General features: G+C 53.3%; 1 protein-coding gene across 1 annotated transcript; it reads left to right on the forward strand.

Moving 5' to 3' along the window:
* Positions 1-2934: 2934 nt before the first annotated feature.
* On the forward strand, positions 2935-8256 carry LOC135266775 (uncharacterized). Its single transcript, XM_064358036.1, has one exon. It carries the CDS (start codon positions 2935-2937, stop codon positions 8254-8256), a length of 5322 nt encoding a protein of 1773 aa, XP_064214106.1.
* Positions 8257-16415: the final 8159 nt, after the last annotated feature.

A 16415-nucleotide genomic window follows, 5' to 3' on the forward strand; every position in this document is an offset into this window, starting at 1 on the left:
TGTAGGGGGGGGCACCCAGCACACAAAAGACCAGTGTACTGGTGGAACCGAGACATCGCCGAGCAAAGGGCAAAGTGCCTTAAAGCAAGAAGAACTCTTGGGCGGGGGCGTAAATGCAGGAAAACTACGTCGGAACAAATACAGCAATTAGAAGACCGGTACAGAATGACCAAGAAGGAACTTCGGGGACACATAAAGAAGGCGAAGCAAACGGCGTGGAAAGAGCTGATAGAAATGATAGAGGAAGACCCCTGGGGTAAGGGCTATAAGGTAGCCATGGGGAAGTTCAGAAAAGAGACGCCGCCCTCCAAGGAGGAGACGAAGGAAGCTGTGAAGAAGCTCTTTCCTCGTAGGGAACGGACGGTTTGGCAAAAGGAGCCCTGCCAGGAGAAGATCGAGTTCAGCGAACAAGAGCTGAGGGATGCAGCGAGCAGACTCCGGGTAAAGAGAGCACCAGGTCCAGACGGCATCCAAGCCGAGATTGTAAAACTGGTGGTGGAAGAGGCAACCAGTGACGTTCTTGCGGTGATCAATGCATCCGCGGGAAAAGGAGAATTCCCAACTAGGTGGAAAGAAGCCAAACTTGTATTGATACCGAAAACGAAGCAAGATTCGGAAGGCATTAGGAAGTTTAGGCCAATATGTCTCCTCGACATTATGGGAAAGCTCTTCGAGCACCTCATCAGATCCAGGCTAGAGAAAGAACTTGACGAGAAGGGGGGGCTGGCGGACTCCCAATTCGGATTTAGAAAAGGAAGGTCTACCTTAGACGCCATGGAGGAGGTACTAAAGTTTGCTGAAACGGCCAACCGGGGCACCTGGGGCCGGAAGGACCTATGTGCCATCGTCGCCATAGACGTCGAAAACGCTTTTAATTCGGCTCCATGGAAGAAAATCATCGAGGCACTAGAAGGAAAACGAATCAACAAAGCCCTGTTAGCGCTCATACAGGACTACCTGCAGGACAGGGGAATCCTGGTGGGGGAAGGGGAGGAATACGTCGAGATGACGTGCGGCGTCCCACAGGGCTCGGTCTTGGGCCCGACTCTATGGAACGTCCTGTATGATGCTGTGCTTAGGCTAGAGATGCCCGTAGGAGTGAGGACGCTGGCGTTCGCAGACGACCTGGCCGTCCTGGTGTCCTCCAGAAACGAAGAGGAGATGATGGCGCTGGTAAACCAGACGTTACAAAAGGTGGCAGAGTGGATGGAGGACACTGGACTGAGTGTGGCAGCGCACAAAACAGAGGCAACTTTACTCACGGGCAGAAGGAGGCCGCGTGAGATTAAGTTCTCCCTGATGGGCGAAGATATATCTCCGCAAACCTCCATAAAGTACCTGGGGGTCAGGCTCGATAAGGAGTTAAGATTTGCACCACACGTAGAGGAGGTTGCCGCCAAGGCGGAAAGGACAATGGCAGCCCTGTCCAGGCTGATGCCAAACACAGGGGGGGCGAAGCCATACAGGAGGAGGATGCTGGTGGCGGTGGCGCGGAGCCAGATCCTGTACGGCGCTGAAATCTGGGGGTCAAGGCACCTTAAAAGCAAAAGCCTGGAAAAACTGGAGAGGGCACAGAGGACGGCACTACTGCGGGTGACCAGCGCCTACCGTACCACCTCGAACGAGGCGCTACAGGTAATCGCCGGAACGAAACCCATGGCCCTGGCGATCGAGGAGAGGGTAGAGATCAGAAGGATGGGTCCCGGGGCGCGGAAAGCCGTTGAGGACAGGACCCGCCGGAAATGGCAAGCGGCCTGGCAGAACGCCCAGAACGGGGCGTGGACCAGAAAGTTGATCCCAGATATCGGTCCCTGGCTGGACAGAAAACAAGGCCATACCGACTTCTACCTGACCCAAGCCTTGACGGGTCATGGATGTTTTGGAACCTACCTGCACAGGATAGGCAAAACTGCGGACGAGAGGTGCTGGTTCTGTGGTGAGGACAGGGATGACCCGGAGCACACCCTCTTCTTGTGCGAGAGGTTCGACGGAGAAAGGCTCGAATACATGAAGAAGACTCTCACGTGGCCCAATGCTGAGGAATTCGTGGAAGTGATGCTATCATCGGAAGAGAACTGGGCGAGCACCTCACAACTCGTCAGAAATATTATAAGAACGAAGGAAAGGGAAGAGCTAAGGAGGGAAGGAAGGCTGCCAACTTAGCGGAAAAGAAAGCAGCATTTGTTCGAAGTAATGCGAAAGCGATTCCGAACATCTGCGGAGGAACAGGAGGAGAGGTTTTTAGTGGGTAGGCCGACACGTCCACCTAGTCGGAGAGCCCCACACTACCCCGGTCTCACAATAGAAACCGGGGTGTACGTAACGTATTTTCCTCTCCTCCGGAAAAAAAAAAAAAAAAAAAAGGTCAGGTCAGGTCAGGTCAGGTCAGGTCAGGTCAGGTCAGGTCAGGTCAGGTCAGGTCAGGTCAGGTCAGGTCAGGTCAGGTCAGGTCAGGTCAGGTCAGGTCAGGTCAGGTCAGGTCAGGTCAGGTCAGGTCAGGTCAGGTCAGGTCAGGTCAGGTCAGGTCAGGTCAGGTCAGGTCAGGTCAGGTCAGGTCAGGTCAGGTCAGGTCAGGTCAGGTCAGGTCAGGTCAGGTCAGGTCAGGTCAGGTCAGGTCAGGTCAGGTCAGGTCAGGTCAGGTCAGGTCAGGTCAGGTCAGGTCAGGTCCCCAGGGCGGAGGCCAACCGCTACTGGGCGCGTCCCCCAGGTGGCGGATAGGGGAAAGCCCTCACCGGCTTGCCGGCGGGTAGTGGTGAAATAAAATAGCCACCGCGGACCAATAGCGCAGGGAGGAGACAACCTCCTGGATAAAAAACACGGCAGACCGCAATGGACAAGGACCAGGTTAAGGATGGAGGGGATTCGACAAAGGACAAGACGACAACACGCCTGCCAGGAGGCATAAAATGAAATTCTACGAGCTTGGTTTATATGATGGAGGACGAAAAAGGAAATAAGTTTACTGCACAGGGGGGAAGTTCCCCAGTGCCGGTCGCCGGAGGTGGTAAAGCGGGCCTCTCCCGACCGTCAGCAAGCAACCGTGGGGCATCTTCGGTGGGCAACCAGGCCGAGATGCTTCTTGCTACTGGAGAGAAAGAGAAAGACCAAGCGGAGGGGGCTGGAAGAGCTTCTGGTAGTATGGTGGATACACCGAAAACAGGTCCTCTACACAGCAGATTAAATCTCACTAGCAGACTACAGAGGTGTAGTTCCCTATCGGAGGGCAGTACAAAAAAGAGGAAGTACGTCGACTCATCGCCAAGTCCAAAGACTGCTTACAATAAAAAGGAAAGTGCAGTAGCCTTCTCGGCGATTGAGGCAATAGGAAATATCGTCAAAATAGCGGAGAAGCTGAATAACACCATCAAAGCATCGTACCAGCCCAAGAAAGAGATCGTACATATGGTGGAGAGCATCAATAGGAACACTAAAGTTTTCGCAAATGAGTCCATAAAGGCCTGGTTGGAGGAAGTGAGATGGGAGCCTGTAGAAAGGATCACCTACGATGCGGATGCGCAGACGGACCCGCCACAGGAGGCTGAGGATACCAAGACTCTCAGAGCGGAGCTGGAGGCGGTTAAACAGCAAGCAGCTAAGCAGGCAAAGGAAATTGAGATCCTCAAACGGACGCTCCAAGATCTTGAAAGGGAAAGGGAGCAGAAACAAGGGGTAGACGCCACCGCCCAAAGCACCGATGACGACAAAGAATCCATCAGGAGGGAAATCCTGACACAGATGGACCGTCCCGGCACATATGCGGAGGTTGAGAGAGTACTAAACCTAGAATGGCCGCAAGACGTCTATCAAGCTACGAAGGTAATCAAGGGATCACCGCTTGCCGCATCTAGAGACTGGGACCTGGGAATTTTCCTCAACGAAGAGGATGGGGGTTTAGACACCACAGCTATGGGGAGGCTGTTCAAAGAGAGATACCCAGAATTGGTCGAGGAAGAGGAAGAACAAGACGACATCTCTTACATTGTACAGACAACGAAGTTCAAGTCAAAGGTAAACACAAAATACGTATGGAAGATTCGGATCGAGAAGTCGATGACAAATTGGGAAGATAAAGCATTAAATGCAGAAATCTTAAAGAAACTGAGGGACATTGCTGATGCAATGCAGGTCGAAGGTAGGGTAAAAGTTGCCATCCCAATCCCTCCGAGGGCATCCCTCGATCAGCTAAGAAAACTGGCGGAAATCGCTTTTAGGAACAAGGGAAGAGAACTGGCTATACATGTTCCCCAAAATTTCACCGTAAACGGGATACCCACGGCAAATCCAAATCCAAAACAAACAAAGAGAAGAGGTGTGGAAAAACAAACTGGGGCACTCATAGTACGGAAGCCTGGGTGCGAGTATATTGACCTTCTCAAGAAAGTCAAAAAGACATTGGGTAACTCGGAGAATCTTAAAATATATAAGGCACTCAAGACCAATAAGGGCGACCTTCTGATCGTTACCGAGAATAACGAGGAAGCATTGGCAAACGCCAGGAAGACAATAGTGGAAGAGGACAACGCCATATCGGTGACAATCAGCAGACCTAGGGGAGAGGGAATGGAGCTACATATCGGAAACATCGAAGCCGATATCACAGCGGAACAAATCTCGGAAGCTGTCGGAAAGAAAATGGAGGTACAGCCCCAAGAAATAGTTGTTAAAGCACTAAGGAAGGGACCAGCGGAAATGCAGGTCGCGACGATACAGGTCAAAAAGGACCTAGGAGAAAGCCTTTTAACCCAAAGGCAAATCAGAATAGGATTGTGTCTATGCACCACTACCGAGAAGGTCGAGCTCGTAAGATGCTATAAGTGCTGGGGACAGGGACACATCTCCACAAAGTGTAGCGGACCGGAAAGAAAGAACCTGTGCAGGAAATGCGGCAAGCCGGGGCATAAAATCTCAGACTGCCGGGGCAATGAATATTGCTTACAATGCAACGAGGAGGGCCACAGGACGGGATCAAATAAATGCCCCGTTCGCAGAAAAGAAGTTAGGAAACTTATCCGTAGCATCAGTACAGCAAAGAACGGACATCCACCCCAAACGGAAGAAAAACACATGTCACAGATGGAGACCGAGGAGGTAGGTAAAGTGCCAGAAGCCAGGACGGATACAGCGAAACCACACATAGAGGGGGACCTTCCCTCCCCCCTCACCAGCCCGGACCGGGCCGGGGCAGCCCGGTCCGGGACAGTCCCACCCGACACCCCATGCGTCTCAACCGGACTCCCCAGCGACTCCCTTCGTCTTAGGGGCGGAGGAGGACGAGGAAGACCAACAGGACGCCCAGACAAAATAAAAGTGTTGCAGTGTAACCTAAACCGAAGCAGGGAAGCCTTCCAGCTACTCCACGGAACAGTTCACGATAGACAGATAGACATCGCGGTGGTGGCGGAACCAAATAAGAAACTATCCGAAATGGGCCCTTGGACGCTGGATAGGAGGAAAGACGTGGCAATCAGACAATTCAACAAGGCGGAGGCACTTAGGAAACATATTGGAAATGGTTTCGTGGGAGTGGAGTACAGGGGGTACGCATTATATGGATGCTACATATCGCCCAACTCCACTCTGGATGAGTTCAAACAGCTCCTTAGGGAATTAGAAGGCCACCTAAATTCCAGCGGAGAGGAGTGCATAATTGTTGGCGATTTCAACGCCAAGTCGCCGGCTTGGGGCTCCAAAAAAGAGGACGAAAGGGGACGGATCCTTATGGATTGGATAGCCCAAAGAGACTACACCATTCAAAACACGGGGGACGAGCCCACCTTTGTGAGAGGGGAGAGCGTTTCCAATATAGATCTTACAATTACGTCGACCGGCCTCGCGGATAAGATTAAGAACTGGAAGGTACTCCCAGAGGAGAATCTCAGCGACCACAGGGACATCTACTTCGAAATATGTAAAACGAAAGAGGAAAACGAAGCAAGAACGAAGAGGGTAAGGAAGAGCTGGAAAATCGACGGAGAAGGACTGAACATCTATCGAGAACTCGTGAGGAAGGAGATCAGTGGTAGAGGCAGACACTGGTCAACAGGGACACTGATGCAAAAGATCGAGGAAATGTGCAACTCCTCCTTTGCCACATGTAGGGGGGGGCACCCAGCACACAAAAGACCAGTGTACTGGTGGAACCGAGACATCGCCGAGCAAAGGGCAAAGTGCCTTAAAGCAAGAAGAACTCTTGGGCGGGGGCGTAAATGCAGGAAAACTACGTCGGAACAAATACAGCAATTAGAAGACCGGTACAGAATGACCAAGAAGGAACTTCGGGGACACATAAAGAAGGCGAAGCAAACGGCGTGGAAAGAGCTGATAGAAATGATAGAGGAAGACCCCTGGGGTAAGGGCTATAAGGTAGCCATGGGGAAGTTCAGAAAAGAGACGCCGCCCTCCAAGGAGGAGACGAAGGAAGCTGTGAAGAAGCTCTTTCCTCGTAGGGAACGGACGGTTTGGCAAAAGGAGCCCTGCCAGGAGAAGATCGAGTTCAGCGAACAAGAGCTGAGGGATGCAGCGAGCAGACTCCGGGTAAAGAGAGCACCAGGTCCAGACGGCATCCAAGCCGAGATTGTAAAACTGGTGGTGGAAGAGGCAACCAGTGACGTTCTTGCGGTGATCAATGCATCCGCGGGAAAAGGAGAATTCCCAACTAGGTGGAAAGAAGCCAAACTTGTATTGATACCGAAAACGAAGCAAGATTCGGAAGGCATTAGGAAGTTTAGGCCAATATGTCTCCTCGACATTATGGGAAAGCTCTTCGAGCACCTCATCAGATCCAGGCTAGAGAAAGAACTTGACGAGAAGGGGGGGCTGGCGGACTCCCAATTCGGATTTAGAAAAGGAAGGTCTACCTTAGACGCCATGGAGGAGGTACTAAAGTTTGCTGAAACGGCCAACCGGGGCACCTGGGGCCGGAAGGACCTATGTGCCATCGTCGCCATAGACGTCGAAAACGCTTTTAATTCGGCTCCATGGAAGAAAATCATCGAGGCACTAGAAGGAAAACGAATCAACAAAGCCCTGTTAGCGCTCATACAGGACTACCTGCAGGACAGGGGAATCCTGGTGGGGGAAGGGGAGGAATACGTCGAGATGACGTGCGGCGTCCCACAGGGCTCGGTCTTGGGCCCGACTCTATGGAACGTCCTGTATGATGCTGTGCTTAGGCTAGAGATGCCCGTAGGAGTGAGGACGCTGGCGTTCGCAGACGACCTGGCCGTCCTGGTGTCCTCCAGAAACGAAGAGGAGATGATGGCGCTGGTAAACCAGACGTTACAAAAGGTGGCAGAGTGGATGGAGGACACTGGACTGAGTGTGGCAGCGCACAAAACAGAGGCAACTTTACTCACGGGCAGAAGGAGGCCGCGTGAGATTAAGTTCTCCCTGATGGGCGAAGATATATCTCCGCAAACCTCCATAAAGTACCTGGGGGTCAGGCTCGATAAGGAGTTAAGATTTGCACCACACGTAGAGGAGGTTGCCGCCAAGGCGGAAAGGACAATGGCAGCCCTGTCCAGGCTGATGCCAAACACAGGGGGGGCGAAGCCATACAGGAGGAGGATGCTGGTGGCGGTGGCGCGGAGCCAGATCCTGTACGGCGCTGAAATCTGGGGGTCAAGGCACCTTAAAAGCAAAAGCCTGGAAAAACTGGAGAGGGCACAGAGGACGGCACTACTGCGGGTGACCAGCGCCTACCGTACCACCTCGAACGAGGCGCTACAGGTAATCGCCGGAACGAAACCCATGGCCCTGGCGATCGAGGAGAGGGTAGAGATCAGAAGGATGGGTCCCGGGGCGCGGAAAGCCGTTGAGGACAGGACCCGCCGGAAATGGCAAGCGGCCTGGCAGAACGCCCAGAACGGGGCGTGGACCAGAAAGTTGATCCCAGATATCGGTCCCTGGCTGGACAGAAAACAAGGCCATACCGACTTCTACCTGACCCAAGCCTTGACGGGTCATGGATGTTTTGGAACCTACCTGCACAGGATAGGCAAAACTGCGGACGAGAGGTGCTGGTTCTGTGGTGAGGACAGGGATGACCCGGAGCACACCCTCTTCTTGTGCGAGAGGTTCGACGGAGAAAGGCTCGAATACATGAAGAAGACTCTCACGTGGCCCAATGCTGAGGAATTCGTGGAAGTGATGCTATCATCGGAAGAGAACTGGGCGAGCACCTCACAACTCGTCAGAAATATTATAAGAACGAAGGAAAGGGAAGAGCTAAGGAGGGAAGGAAGGCTGCCAACTTAGCGGAAAAGAAAGCAGCATTTGTTCGAAGTAATGCGAAAGCGATTCCGAACATCTGCGGAGGAACAGGAGGAGAGGTTTTTAGTGGGTAGGCCGACACGTCCACCTAGTCGGAGAGCCCCACACTACCCCGGTCTCACAATAGAAACCGGGGTGTACGTAACGTATTTTCCTCTCCTCCGGAAAAAAAAAAAAAAAAAAAAGGTCAGGTCAGGTCAGGTCAGGTCAGGTCAGGTCAGGTCAGGTCAGGTCAGGTCAGGTCAGGTCAGGTCAGGTCAGGTCAGGTCAGGTCAGGTCAGGTCAGGTCAGGTCAGGTCAGGTCAGGTCAGGTCAGGTCAGGTCAGGTCAGGTCAGGTCACCCAGGGCGGAGGCCAACCGCTACTGGGCGCGTCCCCCAGGTGGCGGATAGGGGAAAGCCCTCACCGGCTTGCCGGCGGGTAGTGGTGAAATAAAATAGCCACCGCGGACCAATAGCGCAGGGAGGAGACAACCTCCTGGATAAAAAACACGGCAGACCGCAATGGACAAGGACCAGGTTAAGGATGGAGGGGATTCGACAAAGGACAAGACGACAACACGCCTGCCAGGAGGCATAAAATGAAATTCTACGAGCTTGGTTTATATGATGGAGGACGAAAAAGGAAATAAGTTTACTGCACAGGGGGGAAGTTCCCCAGTGCCGGTCGCCGGAGGTGGTAAAGCGGGCCTCTCCCGACCGTCAGCAAGCAACCGTGGGGCATCTTCGGTGGGCAACCAGGCCGAGATGCTTCTTGCTACTGGAGAGAAAGAGAAAGACCAAGCGGAGGGGGCTGGAAGAGCTTCTGGTAGTATGGTGGATACACCGAAAACAGGTCCTCTACACAGCAGATTAAATCTCACTAGCAGACTACAGAGGTGTAGTTCCCTATCGGAGGGCAGTACAAAAAAGAGGAAGTACGTCGACTCATCGCCAAGTCCAAAGACTGCTTACAATAAAAAGGAAAGTGCAGTAGCCTTCTCGGCGATTGAGGCAATAGGAAATATCGTCAAAATAGCGGAGAAGCTGAATAACACCATCAAAGCATCGTACCAGCCCAAGAAAGAGATCGTACATATGGTGGAGAGCATCAATAGGAACACTAAAGTTTTCGCAAATGAGTCCATAAAGGCCTGGTTGGAGGAAGTGAGATGGGAGCCTGTAGAAAGGATCACCTACGATGCGGATGCGCAGACGGACCCGCCACAGGAGGCTGAGGATACCAAGACTCTCAGGGCGGAGCTGGAGGCGGTTAAACAGCAAGCAGCTAAGCAGGCAAAGGAAATTGAGATCCTCAAACGGACGCTCCAAGATCTTGAAAGGGAAAGGGAGCAGAAACAAGGGGTAGACGCCACCGCCCAAAGCACCGATGACGACAAAGAATCCATCAGGAGGGAAATCCTGACACAGATGGACCGTCCCGGCACATATGCGGAGGTTGAGAGAGTACTAAACCTAGAATGGCCGCAAGACGTCTATCAAGCTACGAAGGTAATCAAGGGATCACCGCTTGCCGCATCTAGAGACTGGGACCTGGGAATTTTCCTCAACGAAGAGGATGGGGGTTTAGACACCACAGCTATGGGGAGGCTGTTCAAAGAGAGATACCCAGAATTGGTCGAGGAAGAGGAAGAACAAGACGACATCTCTTACATTGTACAGACAACGAAGTTCAAGTCAAAGGTAAACACAAAATACGTATGGAAGATTCGGATCGAGAAGTCGATGACAAATTGGGAAGATAAAGCATTAAATGCAGAAATCTTAAAGAAACTGAGGGACATTGCTGATGCAATGCAGGTCGAAGGTAGGGTAAAAGTTGCCATCCCAATCCCTCCGAGGGCATCCCTCGATCAGCTAAGAAAACTGGCGGAAATCGCTTTTAGGAACAAGGGAAGAGAACTGGCTATACATGTTCCCCAAAATTTCACCGTAAACGGGATACCCACGGCAAATCCAAATCCAAAACAAACAAAGAGAAGAGGTGTGGAAAAACAAACTGGGGCACTCATAGTACGGAAGCCTGGGTGCGAGTATATTGACCTTCTCAAGAAAGTCAAAAAGACATTGGGTAACTCGGAGAATCTTAAAATATATAAGGCACTCAAGACCAATAAGGGCGACCTTCTGATCGTTACCGAGAATAACGAGGAAGCATTGGCAAACGCCAGGAAGACAATAGTGGAAGAGGACAACGCCATATCGGTGACAATCAGCAGACCTAGGGGAGAGGGAATGGAGCTACATATCGGAAACATCGAAGCCGATATCACAGCGGAACAAATCTCGGAAGCTGTCGGAAAGAAAATGGAGGTACAGCCCCAAGAAATAGTTGTTAAAGCACTAAGGAAGGGACCAGCGGAAATGCAGGTCGCGACGATACAGGTCAAAAAGGACCTAGGAGAAAGCCTTTTAACCCAAAGGCAAATCAGAATAGGATTGTGTCTATGCACCACTACCGAGAAGGTCGAGCTCGTAAGATGCTATAAGTGCTGGGGACAGGGACACATCTCCACAAAGTGTAGCGGACCGGAAAGAAAGAACCTGTGCAGGAAATGCGGCAAGCCGGGGCATAAAATCTCAGACTGCCGGGGCAATGAATATTGCTTACAATGCAACGAGGAGGGCCACAGGACGGGATCAAATAAATGCCCCGTTCGCAGAAAAGAAGTTAGGAAACTTATCCGTAGCATCAGTACAGCAAAGAACGGACATCCACCCCAAACGGAAGAAAAACACATGTCACAGATGGAGACCGAGGAGGTAGGTAAAGTGCCAGAAGCCAGGACGGATACAGCGAAACCACACATAGAGGGGGACCTTCCCTCCCCCCTCACCAGAGAAGCATGAGGGTGCCCGGACCGGGCCGGGGCAGCCCGGTCCGGGACAGTCCCACCCGACACCCCATGCGTCTCAACCGGACTCCCCAGCGACTCCCTCCGTCTTAGGGGCGGAGGAGGACGAGGAAGACCAACAGGACGCCCAGACAAAATAAAAGTGTTGCAGTGTAACCTAAACCGAAGCAGGGAAGCCTTCCAGCTACTCCACGGAACAGTTCACGATAGACAGATAGACATCGCGGTGGTGGCGGAACCAAATAAGAAACTATCCGAAATGGGCCCTTGGACGCTGGATAGGAGGAAAGACGTGGCAATCAGACAATTCAACAAGGCGGAGGCACTTAGGAAACATATTGGAAATGGTTTCGTGGGAGTGGAGTACAGGGGGTACGCATTATATGGATGCTACATATCGCCCAACTCCACTCTGGATGAGTTCAAACAGCTCCTTAGGGAATTAGAAGGCCACCTAAATTCCAGCGGAGAGGAGTGCATAATTGTTGGCGATTTCAACGCCAAGTCGCCGGCTTGGGGCTCCAAAAAAGAGGACGAAAGGGGACGGATCCTTATGGATTGGATAGCCCAAAGAGACTACACCATTCAAAACACGGGGGACGAGCCCACCTTTGTGAGAGGGGAGAGCGTTTCCAATATAGATCTTACAATTACGTCGAACGGCCTCGCGGATAAGATTAAGAACTGGAAGGTACTCCCAGAGGAGAATCTCAGCGACCACAGGGACATCTACTTCGAAATATGTAAAACGAAAGAGGAAAACGAAGCAAGAACGAAGAGGGTAAGGAAGAGCTGGAAAATCGACGGAGAAGGACTGAACATCTATCGAGAACTCGTGAGGAAGGAGATCAGTGGTAGAGGCAGACACTGGTCAACAGGGACACTGATGCAAAAGATCGAGGAAATGTGCAACTCCTCCTTTGCCACATGTAGGGGGGGGCACCCAGCACACAAAAGACCAGTGTACTGGTGGAACCGAGACATTGCCGAGCAAAGGGCAAAGTGCCTTAAAGCAAGAAGAACTCTTGGGCGGGGGCGTAAATGCAGGAAAACTACGTCGGAACAAATACAGCAATTAGAAGAACGGTACAGAATGACCAAGAAGGAACTTCGGGGACACATAAAGAAGGCGAAGCAAACGGCGTGGAAAGAGCTGATAGAAATGATAGAGGAAGACCCCTGGGGTAAGGGCTATAAGGTAGCCATGGGGAAGTTCAGAAAAGAGACGCCGCCCTCCAAGGAGGAGACGAAGGAAGCTGTGAAGAAGCTCTTTCCTCGTAGGGAACGGACGGTTTGGCAAAAGGAGCCCTGCCAGGAGAAGATCGAGTTCAGCGAACAAGAGCTGAGGGATGCAGCGAGCAGACTCCGGGTAAAGAGAGCACCAGGTCCAGACGGCATCCAAGCCGAGATTGTAAAACTGGTGGTGGAAGAGGCAACCAGTGACGTTCTTGCGGTGATCAATGCATCCGCGGGAAAAGGAGAATTCCCAACTAGGTGGAAAGAAGCCAAACTTGTATTGATACCGAAAACGAAGCAAGATTCGGAAGGCATTAGGAAGTTTAGGCCAATATGTCTCCTCGACATTATGGGAAAGCTCTTCGAGCACCTCATCAGATCCAGGCTAGAGAAAGAACTTGACGAGAAGGGGGGGCTGGCGGACTCCCAATTCGGATTTAGAAAAGGAAGGTCTACCTTAGACGCCATGGAGGAGGTACTAAAGTTTGCCGAAACGGCCAACCGGGGCACCTGGGGCCGGAAGGACCTATGTGCCATCGTCGCCATAGACGTCGAAAACGCTTTTAATTCGGCTCCATGGAAGAAAATCATCGAGGCACTAGAAGGAAAACGAATCAACAAAGCCCTGTTAGCGCTCATACAGGACTACCTGCAGGACAGGGGAATCCTGGTGGGGGAAGGGGAGGAATACGTCGAGATGACGTGCGGCGTCCCACAGGGCTCGGTCTTGGGCCCGACTCTATGGAACGTCCTGTATGATGCTGTGCTTAGGCTAGAGATGCCCGTAGGAGTGAGGACGCTGGCGTTCGCAGACGACCTGGCCGTCCTGGTGTCCTCCAGAAACGAAGAGGAGATGATGGCGCTGGTAAACCAGACGTTACAAAAGGTGGCAGAGTGGATGGAGGACACTGGACTGAGTGTGGCAGCGCACAAAACAGAGGCAACTTTACTCACGGGCAGAAGGAGGCCGCGTGAGATTAAGTTCTCCCTGATGGGCGAAGATATATCTCCGCAAACCTCCATAAAGTACCTGGGGGTCAGGCTCGATAAGGAGTTAAGATTTGCACCACACGTAGAGGAGGTTGCCGCCAAGGCGGAAAGGACAATGGCAGCCCTGTCCAGGCTGATGCCAAACACAGGGGGGGCGAAGCCATACAGGAGGAGGATGCTGGTGGCGGTGGCGCGGAGCCAGATCCTGTACGGCGCTGAAATCTGGGGGTCAAGGCACCTTAAAAGCAAAAGCCTGAAAAAACTGGAGAGGGCACAGAGGACGGCACTACTGCGGGTGACCAGCGCCTACCGTACCACCTCGAACGAGGCGCTACAGGTAATCGCCGGAACGAAACCCATGGCCCTGGCGATCGAGGAGAGGGTAGAGATCAGAAGGATGGGTCCCGGGGCGCGGAAAGCCGTTGAGGACAGGACCCGCCGGAAATGGCAAGCGGCCTGGCAGAACGCCCAGAACGGGGCGTGGACCAGAAAGTTGATCCCAGATATCGGTCCCTGGCTGGACAGAAAACAAGGCCATACCGACTTCTACCTGACCCAAGCCTTGACGGGTCATGGATGTTTTGGAACCTACCTGCACAGGATAGGCAAAACTGCGGACGAGAGGTGCTGGTTCTGCGGTGAGGACAGGGATGACCCGGAGCACACCCTCTTCTTGTGCGAGAGGTTCGACGGAGAAAGGCTCGAATACATGAAGAAGACTCTCACGTGGCCCAATGCTGAGGAATTCGTGGAAGTGATGCTATCATCGGAAGAGAACTGGGCGAGCACCTCACAACTCGTCAGAAATATTATAAGAACGAAGGAAAGGGAAGAGCTAAGGAGGGAAGGAAGGCTGCCAACTTAGCGGAAAAGAAAGCAGCATTTGTTCGAAGTAATGCGAAAGCGATTCCGAACATCTGCGGAGGAACAGGAGGAGAGGTTTTTAGTGGGTAGGCCGACACGTCCACCTAGTCGGAGAGCCCCACACTACCCCGGTCTCACAATGGAAACCGGGGTGTACGTAACGTATTTTCCTCTCCTCCGGAAAAAAAAAAAAAAAAAAAAAAAAGGTCAGGTCAGGTCAGGTCAGGTCAGGTCAGGTCAGGTCAGGTCAGGTCAGGTCAGGTCAGGTCAGGTCAGGTCAGGTCAGGTCAGGTCAGGTCAGGTCAGGTCAGGTCAGGTCAGGTCAGGTCAGGTCAGGTCAGGTCAGGTCAGGTCAGGTCAGGTCAGGTCAGGTCAGGTCAGGTCAGGTCAGGTCAGGTCAGGTCAGGTCAGGTCAGGTCAGGTCAGGTCAGGTCAGGTCAGGTCAGGTCAGGTCAGGTCAGGTCAGGTCAGGTCAGGTCAGGTCAGGTCAGGTCAGGTCAGGTCAGGTCAGGTCAGGTCAGGTCAGGTCAGGTCAGGTCAGGTCAGGTCAGGTCAGGTCAGGTCAGGTCAGGTCAGGTCAGGTCAGGTCAGGTCAGGTCAGGTCAGGTCAGGTCAGGTCAGGTCAGGTCAGGTCAGGTCAGGTCAGGTCAGGTCAGGTCAGGTCAGGTCAGGTCAGGTCAGGTCAGGTCAGGTCAGGTCAGGTCAGGTCAGGTCAGGTCAGGTCAGGTCAGGTCAGGTCAGGTCAGGTCAGGTCAGGTCAGGTCAGGTCAGGTCAGGTCAGGTCAGGTCAGGTCAGGTCAGGTCAGGTCAGGTCAGGTCAGGTCAGGTCAGGTCAGGTCAGGTCAGGTCAGGTCAGGTCAGGTCAGGTCAGGTCAGGTCAGGTCAGGTCAGGTCAGGTCAGGTCAGGTCAGGTCAGGTCAGGTCAGGTCAGGTCAGGTCAGGTCAGGTCAGGTCAGGTCAGGTCAGGTCAGGTCAGGTCAGGTCAGGTCAGGTCAGGTCAGGTCAGGTCAGGTCAGGTCAGGTCAGGTCAGGTCAGGTCAGGTCAGGTCAGGTCAGGTCAGGTCAGGTCAGGTCAGGTCAGGTCAGGTCAGGTCAGGTCAGGTCAGGTCAGGTCAGGTCAGGTCAGGTCAGGTCAGGTCAGGTCAGGTCAGGTCAGGTCAGGTCAGGTCAGGTCAGGTCAGGTCAGGTCAGGTCAGGTCAGGTCAGGTCAGGTCAGGTCAGGTCAGGTCAGGTCAGGTCAGGTCAGGTCAGGTCAGGTCAGGTCAGGTCAGGTCAGGTCAGGTCAGGTCAGGTCAGGTCAGGTCAGGTCAGGTCAGGTCAGGTCAGGTCAGGTCAGGTCAGGTCAGGTCAGGTCAGGTCAGGTCAGGTCAGGTCAGGTCAGGTCAGGTCAGGTCAGGTCAGGTCAGGTCAGGTCAGGTCAGGTCAGGTCAGGTCAGGTCAGGTCAGGTCAGGTCAGGTCAGGTCAGGTCAGGTCAGGTCAGGTCAGGTCAGGTCAGGTCAGGTCAGGTCAGGTCAGGTCAGGTCAGGTCAGGTCAGGTCAGGTCAGGTCAGGTCAGGTCAGGTCAGGTCAGGTCAGGTCAGGTCAGGTCAGGTCAGGTCAGGTCAGGTCAGGTCAGGTCAGGTCAGGTCAGGTCAGGTCAGGTCAGGTCAGGTCAGGTCAGGTCAGGTCAGGTCAGGTCAGGTCAGGTCAGGTCAGGTCAGGTCAGGTCAGGTCAGGGTCAGGTCAGTCCAGGTCAGGGTCAGGTCAGGTCAGGTCAGGTCAGTCAGGTCAGGTCAGGTCAGGTCAGGTCAGGTCAGGTCAGGCTCAGGTCCAGGTCAGGTCAGGTCAGGTCAGGGTCAGGTCAGGTCAGGTCAGGTCAGGGTGCAGGTCAGGTCAGGTCAGGTCAGGTCAGGTCAGGTCAGGTCAGGTCAGGTCAGGTCGGTCAGGTCAGGTCAGGTCAGTCAGGTCAGGTCAGGTCAGGTCGGTCAGGTCAGGTCAGGTCAGGTCAGGTCGGTCAGGTCAGGTCAGGTCCGGTCAGGTCGAGGTCAGGTCAGGTCAGGGTCAGGTCAGGTCAGGGTCAGGTCAGGTCAGGTCAGGTCACGGTCAGAGTCAGGGGTCAGGTCAGTCCGGACAGGACCGGTCACGGTCAGGACAGTGTACAGGTCTACGGTCAGGTCCGACAGAGGTCAGGTCAGGTCAGGTCAGGTCAGGACACGGACAA

This window comes from Tribolium castaneum, chromosome 7 (genome assembly GCF_031307605.1).
Source record: "Tribolium castaneum strain GA2 chromosome 7, icTriCast1.1, whole genome shotgun sequence".
Lineage (NCBI taxonomy): Eukaryota > Metazoa > Arthropoda > Insecta > Coleoptera > Tenebrionidae > Tribolium > Tribolium castaneum.

What these genes read in the sequence shown, in the direction of transcription:
- LOC135266775 (XM_064358036.1), top strand. Translation starts at nt 2,935, where the DNA reads ATGGAGGACGAAAAAGGAAATAAGTTTACTGCACAGGGGGGAAGTTCC.